At 38.6% G+C, this 18,632-nt stretch overlaps 1 protein-coding gene across 5 annotated transcripts in view; it reads right to left on the reverse strand.

The window, feature by feature from the left end:
* KIF25 (kinesin family member 25) overlaps positions 1-18,632 on the reverse strand; it is a 42,404-nt gene that overhangs the window by 20,411 nt on the left and 3,361 nt on the right. For all 5 annotated transcript variants that reach the window (XR_015708348.1, XR_015708347.1, XM_087775406.1 and 2 more), the window contains exons 3-8: positions 17,023-17,139; positions 14,976-15,114; positions 9,898-10,001; positions 8,601-8,689; positions 7,053-7,095; positions 1,487-1,554 (exon numbers count right to left, since the gene is read on the reverse strand). Coding sequence is in view for 3 of the 5 variants with exons in the window: in XM_087775406.1 (XP_087631532.1) it covers positions 1,487-1,554; positions 7,053-7,095; positions 8,601-8,689; positions 9,898-10,001; positions 14,976-15,114; positions 17,023-17,139 (560 nt within the window). In the remaining 2 variants the exon portion in view is untranslated. The remainder of the gene's footprint in view (positions 1-1,486; positions 1,555-7,052; positions 7,096-8,600; positions 8,690-9,897; positions 10,002-14,975; positions 15,115-17,022; positions 17,140-18,632) is intronic.

Here is an 18,632-nt window from a genome sequence, read left to right on the forward strand (position 1 = left end):
CACTGAAAAAACATTCCCCAAGAACTGCATTCTTTGGGGGATTTACATTTTTTTAACCCTTTTCCTGATTATCAGGATCTACACCACATGTCCAGAGTCACAGCACCTCTGGAGTCCTGTGTCAATACCAGTAACGTGTGTTGCTCTACAGAGCTGAATTCATTTAAATGCATAAATGCATTTACTTCAACTGGTACGGCTGTGTCAGGTATAGCTGGAGGGTGAGAGGAATTACTTTGAGTAGCTTAGCAGACATGCAAGGGGCCCATGTACCTTGAGAGATCGCATATGCCTTGTATCAAGGGAGTCCTATAACCTATGGGGTGAGTAAAGCTTCCCCAAGATTTGCATCATCTCAGGAATTTTCAGTTGTTTGGTGGCCTACACAACAGCAGTGCCCAGTCTCCATGAGTAGAAAGAGGCAGCATCTGAGCAGGATGCCTCAAGGAAAGGGTGAATGACTGGCAATGTGCAGCAAACCTACAGCAGCTCGGGCTGAACAGGCTCAGACCTTAAGTTTAAACCAGGGCAGATAATTCACGTTGGATACATTTGACTTTAAATCAAGTTTTGCCTTCAAGCAAGGAAGCATGAAATTGTCCTCGTGTTCTGTTTCCAGAGGGTTTTGAAGCATGGTTCAGGGTAAAGAGCCTACTGTATGAGTCTTTGCAATGCAAAGTTTGCATTAGAAAAAAAGGCATGGGGCAAAATTTTGTATTCCTTCATTTACAGAGATCTCATTTGTATTAATTTAACTCTTCGTTCCTGTTTTCAGAGGTTCAGGTCAGCTCCATTCTGAAAGAACATAAGGTACCTTTCAGCCTGACTCTCTGCAGTTTTCTGTCTTGCAGACTGACTCGCTGGTGTCTCATAAGGCACAGACACCAATTAAAACCCTTATCACAGCTGGTGCATTCAAAATCTCTCTCATCTATGTGGATTCTTGAGCATCTAATAAGAAAAGTGGTCACACTACAGCCTTTCCCTCGGGGAGCGCTGATTTACACACCACTACTCTACCCTGCTGTCTATGTTCAGGCCATTTTAATTCTTAAGTTAGAAGTAGGATGGCAGAACATCGAGTCTTACAAGTCCTCAGTCCAGTTTCTGGCTCAGTCATGCTGTATGTCTAATGCTGAAGTCACGCAATCCACCTCAAGTCCCGTCCTTACCTTTAAAATGTGGATAACACTTTGCTATCTCGCAACATGTTGCAAGGATCATGAGAGCTACTCAGACTGTGAAGAGGGTGAAAAAAGTCTCTACACAGGTTTCGAACTGAGGCATATCAGTAGTGTTCACTGAGAGGGAAGACTAAGTGTGTCATCTATATCCTGAAGTGCATTATTCTGTCCTGGGAAGAACGCGAATATGACATAAATAAAAAAAAACCATGAACATTACCTTCTAACCAATGTCTACTACAAAATTAGCGATCACTATACAAATCTTCCAGCAATGCAGATTGCTACACAGGACTACCCACCTCTCAAACTGAAAAGTCTTGTTTACTGATGCATGACCAGGACGGCTACATTTTACAAGGACAGTTTCCTAAGAGAAAAACAAAATACTTACAATTAATATCATAGGCACACACAGATAAAAAAAGAAATATTTATCATTTCTAACATTCCAGGTGACAGCGGTAGTTAAGGATCATGAAGTCCAAGGCCCTTCTACAGCAGTCACCAGCACATGAGGCTTTAGAGCCTGTATACTGCAGTGAACTAGCAAGACCACAAAAAAGGATCTCAAAACACATTCAGATTATTAAAGAACAACCAACACAAAATATGTGCACTTAAGTTCACAAGAAAGATCCAAACCCTCACCTGAACTTCTTATGTGCCTAGAAAGCCACAGGCAAGTAAATCCAACCTCCCTAACTGCCACCACAGGTAGAAAAAATGGCAGAAAGAGGCATTTTTTATTAAAGGGCCAGTTTTCACAGTGCCTTTTCAGATTGATTTCATATATATTTGTGCCTAGAACTGAGCAGAAGATGCACATTTCATAGAATAACATGCTAGTCTACAACTGTGAGAAAGAACTGCACTAGCACAATTGGTAGAATTACACAAGTTTTTAGTGGAATCCACTTTGCAGATGGATTATATAGTAGTTTTGTAAGCCTGACAGATATGTAAGCAGCTCTTTAAACTATTACCACTGTAATCACAGCAGTCTGGTGTGCCTTACATAGCAACTTCTGTGTCCTTCTGCTCCTCATGGTATATGTTGCTTAATTGCAGAGAAAAGTAAAGAAAAAAAAAGTGGGGGTTTACAACAATTCAGATGGAAGCTCACTAGCACACAAAATACTTCATCTAATTCAAGGAGGTCTTCTAGCTTACTAACCTGCCGTTACATTACTACATTTGATGGGAGTGCTGAAATTCCTATTGTGCTTCAGACAAGTAGCTTGGAGTGCTGAACTAATGGCCTTCAAATGAGTATTGCCACAGAATGAAGTCGTAAAGAGCTGAGCAAAAACGATTGCATAACCGTATATCCAGCATGCAAATGGCTAATAAAAATCACATTTTTTTGTTTTGAGTTTACAAGTATTTCTTCCTTGTTGGAGAAGGCCAATGTATCGTTATCAACCTAATGATGACAACACTCGCTCTGCAGAATGAGCTATGTTACCTATCCCAGTAGTGGCAAATCTAGCAGCAGTACAGATGTGAGTACAACACTGTGCTACAAAATGGCCTGACAAAGAAAATCTAATAGGATCAGTACCCAAAAGGCTCTGGAGGAAGGGAAAAGAAAAAAGAAAAAGAAAAGAAAAAAAAAAAAAGGAAAAGGATACAGAGTTATGGAACAAATTTCTGATTAAGATATCAAATTTACTTCCAGACCGGCTTTCCCTAAGGTAAGAAATGGGACAGAAAAGATTCTATTTGCATAACATAGAAACAGAAGAATTGTTAACAGGCAGAAGTTTCATATGAGCATTGGTAATGACCTTCCTTTCTCAGGAGATCAGTATGGCCTAACATATCTACCACAGCTGCTGGCCTACAGAATTTCACCAGGTTTCCCTGTCAATAGTGCTTGTGAAATCCATACAGCTGTCTCACATGAGCACTGAAGAACCCTTTTTTCACCCCAGAGTCACAAAATATTCCCAGTCTGAGTTCTTTCAGGGCAATATGAATCATGGAAACGACAAAAGGATACTTCATAAATATTCACAATCTGTCCTGGCACCCAAGCCTGACTCCCCAAGCCTGGGGAGCGGTTCAGTAAGTGAAATTCAGTAAGGCAGAGAAATAATTTTAAATGAGTTATACGGAATCGTGGATATAGACATGATCACAGAATCCAGCTGTGATAATTATCATTTCTTATCACTTGTTACTGCATATCTCCTGAAGGCTATGCCCCCTTTCCCAAGACTACTGCTCCATAGCAGAGCCAATGTAAAGGAGGCTGCAACTGCTCCTCATGTTTCACTCTCAACTGCAGTGCAACCAGCTGATATAGCACTGAGGCCAACACAGACAGCTTAAAGAATTCCCCGCACTGGGCAAGCAACAGGGGAAGAAACCTCTAGCTGGGGATGGTGATAAGCAACTGGGGAGCAATAATGTCTCTAACTGCTATAGCTACATCCATCTGATCTATTACAAAATTATTTCCCAAGAAAAGGAGGGTCTTGGCTCTGTTAGTTCATGTTTTCCCAGTCCTATCTTGAAGAAAGAGCAGAATCTTGCACCTTCCCTGATATTGAGAGCAGCCTCTTTGCTATTCCCTTTTTCTCAACTACTCACAAGTGAAAACCTTCTCAAAATGATTTGAAAGGAATTAACCACATAGAGGCAGCAAGTCTCTTTTCTCTGTGACAAAGGAAGTTGGATTCAAACATCACTTCAGGTATTAGGCTAGGACAGGTGCCTCAGGTGCCTATGTAGTCATGGAGAGAGACAAATATTTAAAGTTTAATTCAGATCTTAGGTGAACGACTTTCCTTCTGGAGGTGGCTACTTCAGCACCCACAAGGGAGTCTGGAGTGATTAGGCACCTCATTTAAGCATCTACATTTGCTGTTGCGATTCCAGAGGAAAACATAGCTACTCATTCTAACATGACTCCTATATTCACTAGCACACACAGCACACTGCCAGAGATGGATGAAATTACAGAAAAGCAGCAAGTGGGATCCTAGACCAGAATCACAGAATGGTTGAGGCGGGAAGGGACTTACAAAGATTGTCGAGGCCACCCCCTGCTCAGAGGAGGGTCAGCTACAGCAGGTTGCCTAGGACCGTGTTCAGTCAGGTTTTGAGTATCTCCAAAGATGGAGACTCCACACCCTCTCTGGGCAATCTGTTCCCATGTTTGGCTACCCTCACAGCTTCTCATGTTTAAGCTGAATTTCCTGTATTTCAGTTTGCACCCATTCCTTCTTGTCCTGTCACCACCGAGAAGATTCTGAGCATTCAGTACCTCATCTACTTGTTTTCCCAGGTAGTGACAATACCAGCATGGCTCAATGTCCTAATCCATGTGGAGTAGTTCAGCTTGATGTGTAGTGTGTAATCACTGTCCACCATTATTGCACAACCAGCTTCAGGAGAAAGGCTCAGACAGTTGTTACTATTATGCTGAGGAGCTGAACATACACGGGAAAGCAAAAAGAAAACTTCAAAAATCTTAAAGTACCTCAAAAACTGAAATGAAATACTCTTCTGTACATCCAGTAAAATCTTAAGCCTTTTTTAGACTTAGAAGAAGAATAATGATTGTCTAGACAAGATGAGCAAGATTATAGAAAAGATGACATGTGTCTTTTGAAGAATGATATGAATCTCTAAATAAACAAAAACACTCAAAAGACTAAATGGAATTCATGCAGTCTCAGTCTCACAAAAAGATACACAACCATTCTGTCCAAGTGTCAGTTCTGCCTCTCTACAGACAAGTTTGAAGAAAGTCTTAACACAGCTCCTGGCAGAAGAGAAGCGAAGTTTCTATAAATACTGCAATTTCTGTTGTGGTCTTTCACTACAAGGCAGATGTTTTCCCTATTCTAGTGATAACAGGACAAAGTTGTAGCATAGATGAGACAGATCAGCATATTACTAGAGCCCCAGTCCAATTCAGGGAAAAAGTCAAGCTGAAGCTTGTCCAGAAGATCCAACCGTAGTTTCCAACGTGTATGCTGGATTGTGTTGTGACTGTGGTTCTCAAACACAGCTCTGCTTTCTAACGCACATTAGCTCTAAAATGATCATGGCAGAAAACTGCCTGGTTATGTTACACACACAAAGTATTTTCAGAGAAAAATCTGGAAAGACAGCCATGATCTAAAAAGCAAAACTAATAAACTCAGCACCTCTATCACAGACAGTCTTCCTTCACCTTGAACTAAAATTTCCTTTACGTCATAAATACTTGTCTGGAAAATGGTTAACTTGGTTCCAGAAATAGGAGCTTTGACTGTGTTGCAACTAAAATCTCAATAACAAATCAAGCCTCATAATTTTATCTGAAAATTGCACATTTACCCTAGCCACAGCATAACACCTTCAAGTGTTAAAAGCAAAATAAGCAGGCAATAAACATTGTTTTCCTTTACTTTTTTTAGATTAGTCTAAATTGACTGCTTTTTGCAAAAAGTCAGTTGTACTTTTATCCTCCCTCATGAACTTGGATACTTCAAACAATTTTTTTTTTCTTAAAAAAAATCATATTAAGAAACTAACACAAAGACTTGGGGTGTTTGATCAAAGCTAGAAAGCATTTTAACCAAATAAATGTCAAGGCAAACCAATAAAACATTTGAAGTCAATGTTGTGTTTTCCAAAAACAGGAAGTTAGTATCCTGCAAATTTCATGTTACAATCAAGTCCATGCATACATTTATTTTCCTGGAATATTTCATAAGGACTTTTAAACATGAGAACAGGTTAGCATATTGAAGCTTGCCAGGTCACTGTTTCATACAAAATAAAACTCATAAATTGGCATAAGCAAGCAGACACTGCTTTGCCTCTAAACATACAGATACTGTACTATATCAGATATCTCTATGAAATAATCCAAACCATAAATATTACCTAATTTCACATTCATGCAATAAAATTTAACAGGTCAGAAATGGTCGTGACATTTTATAGTACAATAAATGGGTCATGGCATCCAGAACACTACGCCTACCATTACAGATCCCTGGTTTTTATCTCCTGACATATTTATTCTTTCTTAGCTGACTCTTTATAAGCTCCATTAGTTTCCTAATTGCATAAATATATATCTCTCTATCTAAGTATCCACTTTATGCAACTGAGATCTGCCTAATGAAGCTATAATTTGGGAGATTTAAATGCATAACATACTGTAGGTCACTTCAGCAATATTTTAAGCACTGTACTACAGAAGAGAATTTGGCTAATCACCATGTAAGTAACCGTGAGCAGCCAACTAAGAACTATGGTGGCTAAGAAAATTAAAACCCAATTTAATACTTTGACCTTAGCTCACACTGCTGTGCCTTTTTAAATTTTATATCTTGGTAATGGCCTCAATTAATGCTGGAATGTCATCTGGATTTGCAACCTCAATGCTCATTCTCCTTCCTCTGATGGATCTAAGCCAGGACACTTTAACATGCTTGACTGCAGTACCACGTAGGCTGTTGTGGTTCATGAGATATCATATTTCTCTCCTAATGCATTAGTTGTGTTGCAATAATAAAATGAAAAAAGCCTGACATAATTTTGGAAATAGTTACAGTAAATACAAGTGGCTCAAAGGGACTGACTGCAGGAAGTCTGCAGCGGTTTGACTACTGCAAACACACAACCTCCGGTGCACGGATGACTGCACCAGCAGAAGCTCCGAGCTATTACTACTACAAAGAGTCAGGATGAAAACAGCACAAATCACCTGCTATTGCACCCATGGGTGATCAAAGCTGGGCACTGATTGACAAGAAAGTACCTCATTTTTTTTTTAAAATCCATGGTTCACATGTCCCTCTTGTTTCTCCTTCCTACTATCTGTGAAGGTGCTTTTGAATTTCACCATCAAATACTCACCTCATCAGCTGCGTATGCCACTTTTTCTGAAAAGTTTCTTTGCCTGTAAGAAAAAACAAAGCCAACAGAGAAAAAAAGGTATCTTTCAAACTATAAATGTTCCATTTAGCTCAGGAAAGTCAACGCTCAAAACGTCTGTGAACTACACATTATCTGAAGAGTACCTTTCAGAATTGCCGTTATTATTGTACCCCATGTACATACTAACACCACAGTTAATTGTGAATAAAAAACAAATTAAAGTGCAATCAAGCAAAATAATCTGCTTAAAAGAAGAAATTTACAACAAACCCAATTAAGACTAATTCACATGCAAACCATTCTATTATTTTGAGATTGTAACGTGAGCTCATAACAAGAGGCTTTCACTTCAGAACATTAATGTGAAAAACACCCTCTTTTTAGGTATTTTTCCCTGATCTTGCATCCATTACTAATCCAAAAATTGACTAGGATTGCTGAGGTGTATAAATTCATTCATGTGTGTAAGTGTTTTGAGAATTAGTTTTACAACTAAGTGTTATTTAAATTACTTTTTGATATATTAAGAAAAGATAGTCTTAATGATTGTTTGTTTGGCCCAGTCCATCCTGTTTTACACTGAAATTCAGCACCTGACTGCACTATTCCATACAGCAACAAAAACAGTGAGTGGGTTCCTTCCCAGGTATATCAAGCACAAGTTAATGCAAGTTTCCCCATCAGGCTCCTTGAAAGTTTTTGTCTGCTATTTTTGATGTTGTTTTAATTAAAACAATTCTATATTTTTTTAAAGATTTGCCAAAAGTTAATAAACTTCAAAACACTGAAAGTAGTCTTTTAGAATTACCAACCAGCAAAAGTAAAATAAAGCCCCAAATCAGTTATTTACTGATAGGGCAAATGATAATGTTACTGGTTTCTAGCCACCCACCTAGTTTTCCCCTTTCTTCTTTGTTTGTGTATGTTTCAATCCCTACCTTCTTTCATCTTAGTCATCTATGGAGAATTCAGCTTGTTATAGCACATACTTGCATCTAATCCCTCTTTTCCTTTTGGATCTTGGAATGTTTTGACACTTCAGTTACAGTAAGTGTATTCTAAATTAGAGATGCAGAGCCAAATTATACTGAAATAGAATTACCAGTGTTTGTGCTGACAGCAAATCTGTTCTATAGCATTACAGAACAACTGTAATGCTGAGTGTGTTTCTCTACCCACGACTTCCAACGGTTATTATATTACTGTATCCCAAAATTTGTGTAGGATAGCAAATATACTCTTCACTGATTGCAGCTGTGTTACTTCTGCCAAGCCAGGGATAATCCTGGCTTGGCAGAACACCTATGGCTTTCTATTCAGGTGGACATACTTTTAGACAAGGGGATGAGATTGGCTAAGGCCAGTTTAGCAGGAGCAGCAATTAGTTTTGATGATACCATCATCGTCTCCCCACACACATAAAAACAGAAAAATCAAGAACACAGTTGTTCTCACATGCATATAACTTGTTTTCTCTGCATATTAATTATGAGTCAGCTAAGATCTAACACAGCCAAAATAAATTACCTATCTTGTGATAACGAATGTCGAGCAGCAGTATCAAAAGGTAGTAATGGTCGGATCCTGCAGTGGACTCTGATATTTCCTCTCAGTTCCTAGGGTTAGAATATTAAGATGTATTTAACACAAACTACTGGAGAGAACAAATACACTGGAATTTGTGAAGCAGACATGAACGTTTAAGAAAGCAGGCGTTTACAACGTCACAGCCTTAGACTCTGGGGAGGGAAAAATAGTATCAATATGAGTTGCCTTGAGAAGTTAGGAGAAAGTACTTGAGGAAGTATGAGCTCCAGTCTATATGGGAAAAAAAAAGGCTTTCAAGCCGAACCATTTTCCCCTCTTCAGTCTCCTTCCTCTTTACTTGAGCTTCTTCAGACACCTGTATTAACTCAACAGACAAGGTTACACACTCCATTTCTTTTCCACCAGCCTTGAGGAAGATGTGTAATCTAAAACATTTTGTACCTTTTCCTCTCCACCATGTGTTCATACATGACTAAAAAGCCAGTAAGTGATTTTCCTCTGTGGGCTGTTTCAGACTTCAGTTTATCTAACCTGGTGTTTTTCCTTCCTTTTTATTGGTGATCAGTTCTTCTCATTTTGTATTAGTGAAAACAGCTTGCCTGTGATGGCTAGTGACCACTGGCATTAACTCCCCGCTGCCTTGGGGAGTATCTTTTCGGTAAACTATAACATGAAGCAGAGTTTGGAAGGTAAGTACTTTTTAACAAAGAGCTTTACTTTCCTGGGTAGAAAAACTTGAAACAATTTTGTTTGAAGGTGGCTTGTGTTTCTAAAAATCAAGTCCTGAATCAGGCAACCCAAAACTAGTCAACTGGGGGGAGTGGGCAGGAAGAGTAAAGTTAAAGTACAAAACCGAAAAAATTAATCCTGAACCATGACTAATGGATGAGCAGGATACAGCTAGATATATTTGGAAAAATAAAAGAAGACCACTTTGCAATTTCAAGTTAATCATTTGAAGAATTCTAAAACAATTTCAGAAGCTGCAAATTTAGAGAAGAGGATGAAGAAACTCAAGTTTTGTTCACCATTCAAAACGGACGATACTCCTTAGTGCAATATGCTCCAGGAGTGCATTTGAAAGATGCTTGTTTAAAAAGAATGGGCTGGGGTTTACTGTAAGACAAATCCGCCTCAGCAAAGAAATGCATCGTATATAGACAGCTGGGGGAAGTGACATATCCATGAAAAGTACATTCATTAGTTTTATTGGTGAGGAACTTATGGGCATAAGTACAACAAAATAAGAAAATGTTCTGTCATTAAAGATACTTACTACTAAGCTGTTATGTAGAGCTCTCCTCTTTTGCTTTTCTTTCTCATATCTCTCTGTCACCTCTTGTAGAGACTGTTCAAGATCAAAAGCTTTTATCTGAAACACTGGAAGAAGAAAGCTGTTTCAAAGAACTAAATTCTGTGACTTTACAAAATGAATTTTCTAGTAGCACCTCATGAAATATAAGCATAAACCTTTTTAACTTCTACCAACCTTAAATTAGGAGGGTTAGCTCCTGATCTACTAGACACCTCTGAAAAATCTCATCATACTTCTTGCTATGAAATGACTAGGCAAAGTTACAGATAATTACCACAGGTATACATGTGAAATCTGGAAAAACAATCAAAAAGGCAAGATATTTAAAGGCAGTTCAAACGTGTCAGTTTAGTTAGTGTTATCTGTCAGTGAAGCCTGAAACCTAAACTTGAACCAACCTCCTTCTGGATGGGGCTGTCACTTGCAAGGCTCATGCCAGATTTGCAGATTATTAGATTAATGCCAGCTAACTTTACAAGAAGTTAAACTATCGTTTATCCTCAGCCTCATTTACAGTGCTCCTAATCCTGTAAAACAGCTATAAGGTTCCCCTTTAAGATAAGTGCACTGGCTTCATGGGCAGGATTTCATAAAAAAGATTGATCTTTTGAACCCCAGGGAGTCTTTCACAAAACTGAGGAGAGCAATATGGGTCATTATAAAAGCCTTTTAACTTCACAACGCCTTCTAACTTCACAAATGGTTTCATTTCCACCCAATTACATTAACACTGAGCAGGCCTAAAACAAACATACAGCCCAGAGGGCACATAACGTGACTGTAAACTTGTGTACAAAGCAACCTTTCAGGAACCCCAGTGGGATATCAATCTCCCCAGAAATTAGTGAGCGGTCTGAAGATGTAGAGTAGCAAGCAGTCAAAGCCATGGTCTGAGAGCTGAGTAGCAGGATGGCCACCAGCCTCAGTATGAGCTACCTTACAAAGAAAGGAACAGACTTAAAATCTCAGCATGTCACACACATGATTTGTGCTCACTGGTATAGACTAAAAATCAGATGACTTCAAGGGACATTAGTCTACACTAGAGATTCCTCAGATCTTATTTTTGTAATATCCACACTGTTCACCTCCAGCTCATAATGTTCCTCCACAAGTGCATGCATGCATGGAAAACATGACATTAACAGTTGGGGAATCAAAGTCTAGGAGTTTCACTAAGGAAAATCCTTTTCTTGCATCCTATATGTGGAGTAACACGAGTATGTCTTGGTTTGGAGAATCATGTGCAAATATGTTACAATAAATTGTCAAAAGTGACATTCATTGACTGCTAATCATACAGTATTTTTCAAAATACGAGGCTGGAATCCATTGATTGTTTAAGTAATCTCCATAATAAGTATCTTAATTTATAAATTTGTATACACACAAACTTGAATTCTCTTGAATAAGCAGTAAAGTTAAGCAATAGGTGCTAAGCGTACTCTTCCATTCTTCCAGTCTTGAAAGAAAAAAAAAAAAATCACTACTTTGTTTCAATATTTAAGCGGTCTCTTCATGAGGACTTTGAGAAGCCTACTGGACAGTTTAAGTTAACTTAGACCCTAATTACCCAATTTTTTTTTTCTAACTAGACTAGAAGCTGACTGTGAAAACAGAAATCAGCCTTGGGGCTTCCTAATTTGACACCAGGGCTTTTGAGCAGACAGGCGAAGGACCGCGATCTGTAGAAAATGAGTCAAGTTGTTGCATTTAGCAGAAGATATTTTGATATTTGTAAAAGTGAACCATCAGTTTTAATGTCCATCTTCTGTAAAGCTTTATGTGCAGCACAGAAAAACTTCTTGAATAGAAGCTCCACAAAGCAAGTTTCCTAAGGCATAAATTATTTCTGAACTTTTAATTTTTCTGAAAGTGGAGCTGTATAGTTATACACACTTATTGATCATTTTACTAGTTTTCTGCTTGGCATCAGCTGCAAGCTATTCAGAAGTTACATTTTCATCCATAACCCAGGGGCAGCCACTGGGCGCATCTGTTTTAAAATACTAATAAGCCACTCTTCATTATTCAAGAGAAATAGTCACCACATGCCCGCAGCCCTTACAGACATCCCTTTCCCTCATGCTTTGCCCATCTCATTGACCTATACAGAAACTTTCTGGGAGCTGGGAATGCTGGTTATTCTGTTTAAACATCACCAAGCACATTTAGGATCTTCATCGATAATCAGACTAACAGTCGTAGAAGAGTGATGGCTTGTGAACATGTTCAGGATTGTAACGTTTCTTTAATTGACAGTCCTGGTTAAGGACCTTTTCATTCCCTCCCATTCAGTGCTGCACCAGACCTTCTGCTGTGCTCACACAACTGCTTCCACGGTCACGTGGAGGCCTAAAAGCAATCCTTCTTGCTGAGTAATTTCTGTCCTGGATCAGCTCCTTGATCTGTTTTTTGCGTGTGGTCACACAAACAGCATAACGGAAAGGTCCATGACGGTGACATGAACAACAGGAGCAGCACAACATAGCACAGCCACAGCCTAGCACGGATATGGATGTGTAGCTGTCCCCATAGTTCCCTGAGGTTTTTAATGCTTCTTTCCATACCAGATTCCAGTTTAAAAACAAGGTCAATCTTAGATTCCAGTTTAAAAACGAGGTCAATCTGACCATGCCTTCTAGGATAAGCAGCTATGATGTAACAGACTTAATTCCAAAACTTTTTAAATTCAGCTGTGTTTGATATCCTGGGCTATAACATGATTCTTTGGGCTGCCGCAATACTTCTGTTGCTGGATCCAAGGTCCCTTCTCCTCCTCCCGTACTCTACACTCAGAAGGAAAGGCTTTCCAAAGGCAGCTGAGCTGGTGAGACTGCTGTCGAGTTGAGGGTAAAAGATGATGGTAGTTCACATTCCACAGGTACAAGTCATCAGCACAGTGCAGAGCTCAGCTTTCTCCAAGCAGATAGGTGCCAGCATATGGGCAAAGTGGGAAATAAGCTCCTTACCTAATTTTTCCTCTTCTCCACCCTAGAGAGAAAGCGTCCTGGAACCACAAAGGATACCTAAGTCACTGGGCTGCAGCAGCTTTCACAAAATATGTTAGCAACATGCAGCAACTGCTCTGTCACATATTCACTTGGACAGATTTTGCTCCTTAGTACCTGCCACTTTGCCAAGCAGTGAGAATCTAAAAAGTCATCTTAAATTTTTAGAAATTCCTGCCCTTCCAGAAATCTGCTGAATTACTGCATCTGCCTCAGTAGTATCATTTGCAGTCAGGTGGCCAGTATTTTTTCCTAAATGAGACCAGCTTTGTTTATCAGGGAAGCAGGCCTATAACAAAAGAATAATGATCACTTCTCTCTTTTATGAATTACTGCTATTTAAATTTCAGTGGGAAAGATGGCAATAGCCTGGCTTTCAGACTGTGAATAAATATTTCTAAGCAAGGGACTACTCGGTTTTTACAGGAAAGTTTTATAGTTTGCTGCATGTCAACTACAGCCTTGAAATTAACCTACTTGAACGTTTCTTCTATAGTTCTCTCAGTCATTTTCAATCTCTATTTTAGGATTAAACTGATAACATATATTGTCTCCAGAATACATACTTCGGGCTTTCTGTTTACAAAAGATTATATGTAATTTAAGGATGGCAATTCTGACTGTCATATTTAACCTTAACAATAGAATCTCCATCTAAAACATTTGACAGAGAAATGAAAAATGGCCAAATTAAAGTCATCCACCTAAGTACCAACACACTATTTTGTTATAGGCAAGGAAGCTTCTCCTGGTTATGATTTCATAGAACAATGCACCACAAAGTCCAAATTGAGAACAGTCAACAGGAATTTGCAAGGCCTCATAAGGTGTATTTACTATTTATTTACACCACAACTGCTTAAGTGCCAAATTCAACCTCCTATCTGTTCATTTAGCCCCCTGCTTCAATAACAGAAACATTCACCTTTATCTAGGGTTAATTTTCCACTTTGTTTTTTCTGCTTTAAAAACAAGTTGATTAAGCATTTTCTCTACATGGATAATACAGTAATCAAATCAATTTTAATCATAACTTAGTACATAACATACAGGGACAAGTTCCGCAAACACCCATCACTGAGAATGCTGTTTGTTGCTATTGGCATGAACAGTCCCATCAGAATCAAATCAGTCCCAAAATTAAATATTTCAACCAAAAAATAAAGCAGGAGAAAAAGGTACCTTTTAAATGGCAACATATGGATATCACAGCATCACCCACGGCCTCTGATTAGAAATTTGTGTATTTGTTTTTCATCAGGCTGCTAAGCTTCAAACAATTTAAGCTCCGCATGTGCCATGTGCTTCTCAGGCCTGGTAGAAGCTCCACCAGAATCAAGGATATTGAAAGCACGTGCAGAGACCCATGCCAAGAGCTCCAGGTGTAGGACCAATGCACTTAGTCCTCAGTGATGGGGGCAGAGAGTGCCGCTGCACTGCAGGGTCTGCTTTATATGTACAGGTGAACAAGGAAGGACCTGAATTCTGAAACAGTAGTCCGTATGGTGTTATTATCTACAGTCTAGCGAGTGGAACTTGTTTTGATTTTGAAGTAAAATTTTATCTGTAAATACACAGAAATATTAAAAATCCAGTCTGTCCTAATTTCAGACAGTATTTTCAGAAATCTCTGAAATCATCTGAGTCCTTTTCTGGTACAGTCAAAAGCAGACAGATTTCAGCTAAAGCAACACATTCTTTATTCAGCTATTCTAAAATAGTCAAGATAACAAGCCTGAGAACTTCAGATTAAAAATGTTACAGCTGAGCCAACTCAGCAGCAGTCTAGCAGCAGCCGCAACCAACACAAAAGCTAAATCCAAATTATCAGTCATAACCTCTGCAGAGTTATTTGTACTCTTTCTAATGCTTCAGAACTCCTTGATGATCTAATGTCAAACAAAAAACAAGTGCTACAATTTCAGTGACACGTTTCCCAAAAATCAAACTCAACCTTTTAATGTTAGAAACATTTAACAATGACATTTTTGATGTTACACGTTTGAATGTAAGTGCAATGAGCCTTACTTTGCATTGCTTCATTTTGCAGCTGTATCCCTTGGACTGCTGTCAAAACTTGGTAAAGATAAGTCTTGCTTTGACGCTGAAAGTCTTTCGAAAGCTCAAGAGCAAATGAATGGAGGCTCTTCAGGTCTTGCTTAAGTCTCTTCTCAGCAGGAAGAAAAAATATGTTATAAACGCACAAAAACAGCAGCTAAGGAAGCATCAATATAACAACACCACAAATAATTACGGTGAGATATCACAGTCAGGAAGAACCCTCTACTTGATGAAAGGAAGTCGTCAGGAGTGTATCTTTCAGCATGTTTGGAGAAGGACCCTGCAAGGTATTTAGCAATGTCATTTCCTAAAGACTTCAGCAAGACTTTATGGATCCTTACCATCTTATGGTACTTACTTCGACCGTAACACAGCTTCAGGTATAACAAAGTCTCTTTCTTATTTCATCAAACAAAAATAAATGTATGTGAGTGTGATGTGTTCTGTCCACTTATAAGACATATCCAGAACTAGCAATGAAAAACTGTGATCCATATATCCCTTACTGCATTCATTTTCCACACTTTGATCAGGAGGTATTTGCTAAGCTTCACTCTAAGCCATTTCTTAAATAAGCCAGTTCTATACCTTCCTATGAGAATAGATGTATTTTGAAAAGATCAGAAACCTTTATTGTTCAGAAAAGTATTTGTATTATGGATGTAACTCAGCATAACATAAATGATGAGACTTTTAAATGTTTATAAGAGCAGCTTATATACACTTAAAAGTCAAATAAAGTAAAACCAAATTGACCTGATTTTAGGATTAGTAGACTTCTTGACACCTAAGCCTTGGAATGAACATGTAAAGCCATCTGTACAATGAACGTAACCATACCTTATCTCACAGAAGCAGTGTGGTGCTTCATTAGTCAGCCTGGTACAAAGTGTCACATATTCTGTGACATTTTATTTTTCCAACTCTGACCTTGAATTAATCGACTAATGATAAAACAATAATCTGAATTAAAGGGAGAAAATCACTGTATTTCTCACTCTCAAAAGCCACAGAATATAACTGGGAAGAAGTATTTTTTTTTTATTATGGGTATAGGATTACCATTAATCTAGACTTTTATTTGGAGAGCTTTGCTCTCTCCTAACGTTCACTGATCTCTGATTGTAAACCGTCTCAATCCACTGGTATTGCATCACAAGCATTTCTGCCATTCTAGCTAACCTAAAATGTAAAACATCACTGCAAAATTTACTGAGCAGAATCACCGTAATTAGAATAGAACAGAATAGTTCAGTTGGAAGGGACCTACAATGATCATCTAGTCCAACTATGCTGCCATTGAGCTACACCTTTCTGCCTGTTAAGAATCAGATTTCTTTCCTGAGATACTTTTCAGTCATTTTATGCAGGCATTCAGTGCTGCCCTGAGAAAAGCTGACATTTGTTAGAGTCCCTAAAAGGAACTCACTATTCTATGGAGTAACTTAAGGAGTAAGTACTTCAACAAAGGAAAATGTTATGGTACTGGGAGAACAGTTCCAGTCTCTCTGATGCAAAATTAAGACAAGCTGAGTGAGCATAGAGCAAACTACTCCCTCTTGTGAGGTCTGCCAGAGCAGAGCTCTTTGTGAAATCAATGGAGCTCTCCAATGCTTTTTTAAAGGCTCTGCCTATCTGGATAAAGTATATCACAACTACTGCTTTTTAGGGGTTCTCTATACGATAGTCAAATCAGGGATTGCAAGGTTTTGATTACAAAAATATCTAGCTCAGGTATTGCTAGCAGCCTATACATAAGATCCTGCTGCTCAGGAGCAGCCACTTTTACCTGCTTCTCGGGTGACTCTGCCGCCTATTGCAGCAAAACCACAATATATTTTAAGCTAACTCAGGCACTGCTACACTTCACTGCAAGCACTGCCATGAATACAATAAAGCCATAGATCAGGTTCATACCTGACCATTCCATGATTTTCCGGGTTTTACTATATTTGATAAGCATGTAAATGTTGAGGGCATATATTATGCCTGCATTATTACTAAATGTCTTTACCTTTATTGCTCCATGCAGCTGGGTTACAACAGAACTCCTCTGCAATTTCTGCTGCTGGCCATGAGCAGAGTAGAGCTGCAATACTTCGGCAGTGCTTCTTCCAGCCAACCCTTGATACTGTTTTAAAAAAAAAAAAAAAAATCACCTAAAAATCACTTTAAAGCACTCATGTTTTCTGTTGCATTCTGTCCCCTTTGACCCTGTAACCATTTGTAACTCAACTATCTGATTACATGTGATGTTGTATACACATGATTTCTTTGCTTTTACCTTCTTTTGTATCACATGAAAGATCACGTCGAGGTAACTGGCTAACAATGTTCTACTTCCTTACCGTGGTAAACCTCAGCGTCAGAATACCAAAATGCTTTTGCAGTACCTGAAACCCCTTACTTATGCTTGAGGTGGATCTAAACAGTTAAAACTGTGCCTTCGCTTGGGGAAAGGGGCTGGTTACATAGCTGGTTTAAGTGTCTTCGGGTAACTACATTTAATGCAGAAAGCTCTCTGAAAGGACATGAAGCAGAATGAGGACACACACATACCTGTGTTAACTGCTAAAGTCTTGAAGGAACTGGTAATACACAGCCCCCAGCTTGGTGTTCATTGCTCCAGCTTGCTGCCAACACTGACTCAGTTACATTCAGGAGAGTTGCAATGGTGCACAACTGTACCCATAAAGCACTAAGCTGGGTCTTCAGAGCTCAAAGCAACCAAAGCAATTTTTAAAGGATGTGGAGAAGAATGCTTTCTAATAATCTAAAATTACCTATCAAGCAAAAGCAATTTTTATGGCCAAATTTTTTTTTTTGAGATGCTGAAATCAAAAGGAAAATAGAAATAGTGCAACTTTAAATATTTACAAGCAAGAACACAAAAAAAGAAATCTCTGTAGGGTACTTTTGAAATTCTGCAATATGATAGAAACTGTATTATATTAAACATTGCATTTTCGTCATTTAGTGGCAGTCCTGGTGCTTAAAGTGAGCTGCAACTTCTGTACCTACTTTCCCCTGCAACCTGTTGACATCTATCATTCCTTAACCAGTACTAATAGCCTCTTTCCTTATCTTTGGAATGCACTTGTCTCTAGCACAGACTTAGTCCCTACTTTATTCAGGCCACAAATTCTGACTGCAGTTCCCTATTATTTAAACTAACAGAGCACAGAAGAGTACAATGACATGAAAGAGCTAAATCTACTCACGTAATGGGTTTGATTTAATTCCAATCATTTGATAATGATAGATAAAAAGTAAACATTTAATTGGAGTTTAACTACAGATGACATCTGCAAGAACAATGCAATGTCCTGGAGCTGTATAGCATAAAGAAAGATTATATTTTCCAAGAAAAGTACCTCACTTATCTAAACCAAACTTTTCATGTGGCTTTTTCACTGTCACAAAGCATGCATCTTCTATTTACAACTGCAACCTCAAGTCCTGCACAGCTATACAATACCCTAGCACTAATATAAAAAGTTCTTATGTGAAAAAGAAATAGCAGGAAGAGATTATTTTAAAAGAACTCTAATTTTGTTGTTACAGGCTTTAACCTCCCAGAAATTGAGACCAATTCTATACAGTGTTCATGTGTTCTTTTGCTCT

Source organism: Nipponia nippon, unplaced genomic scaffold, assembly GCF_047370975.1.
Source record: "Nipponia nippon isolate SJK-2023a ecotype South Korea unplaced genomic scaffold, ASM4737097v1 scaffold_4, whole genome shotgun sequence".
NCBI lineage: Eukaryota > Metazoa > Chordata > Aves > Pelecaniformes > Threskiornithidae > Nipponia > Nipponia nippon.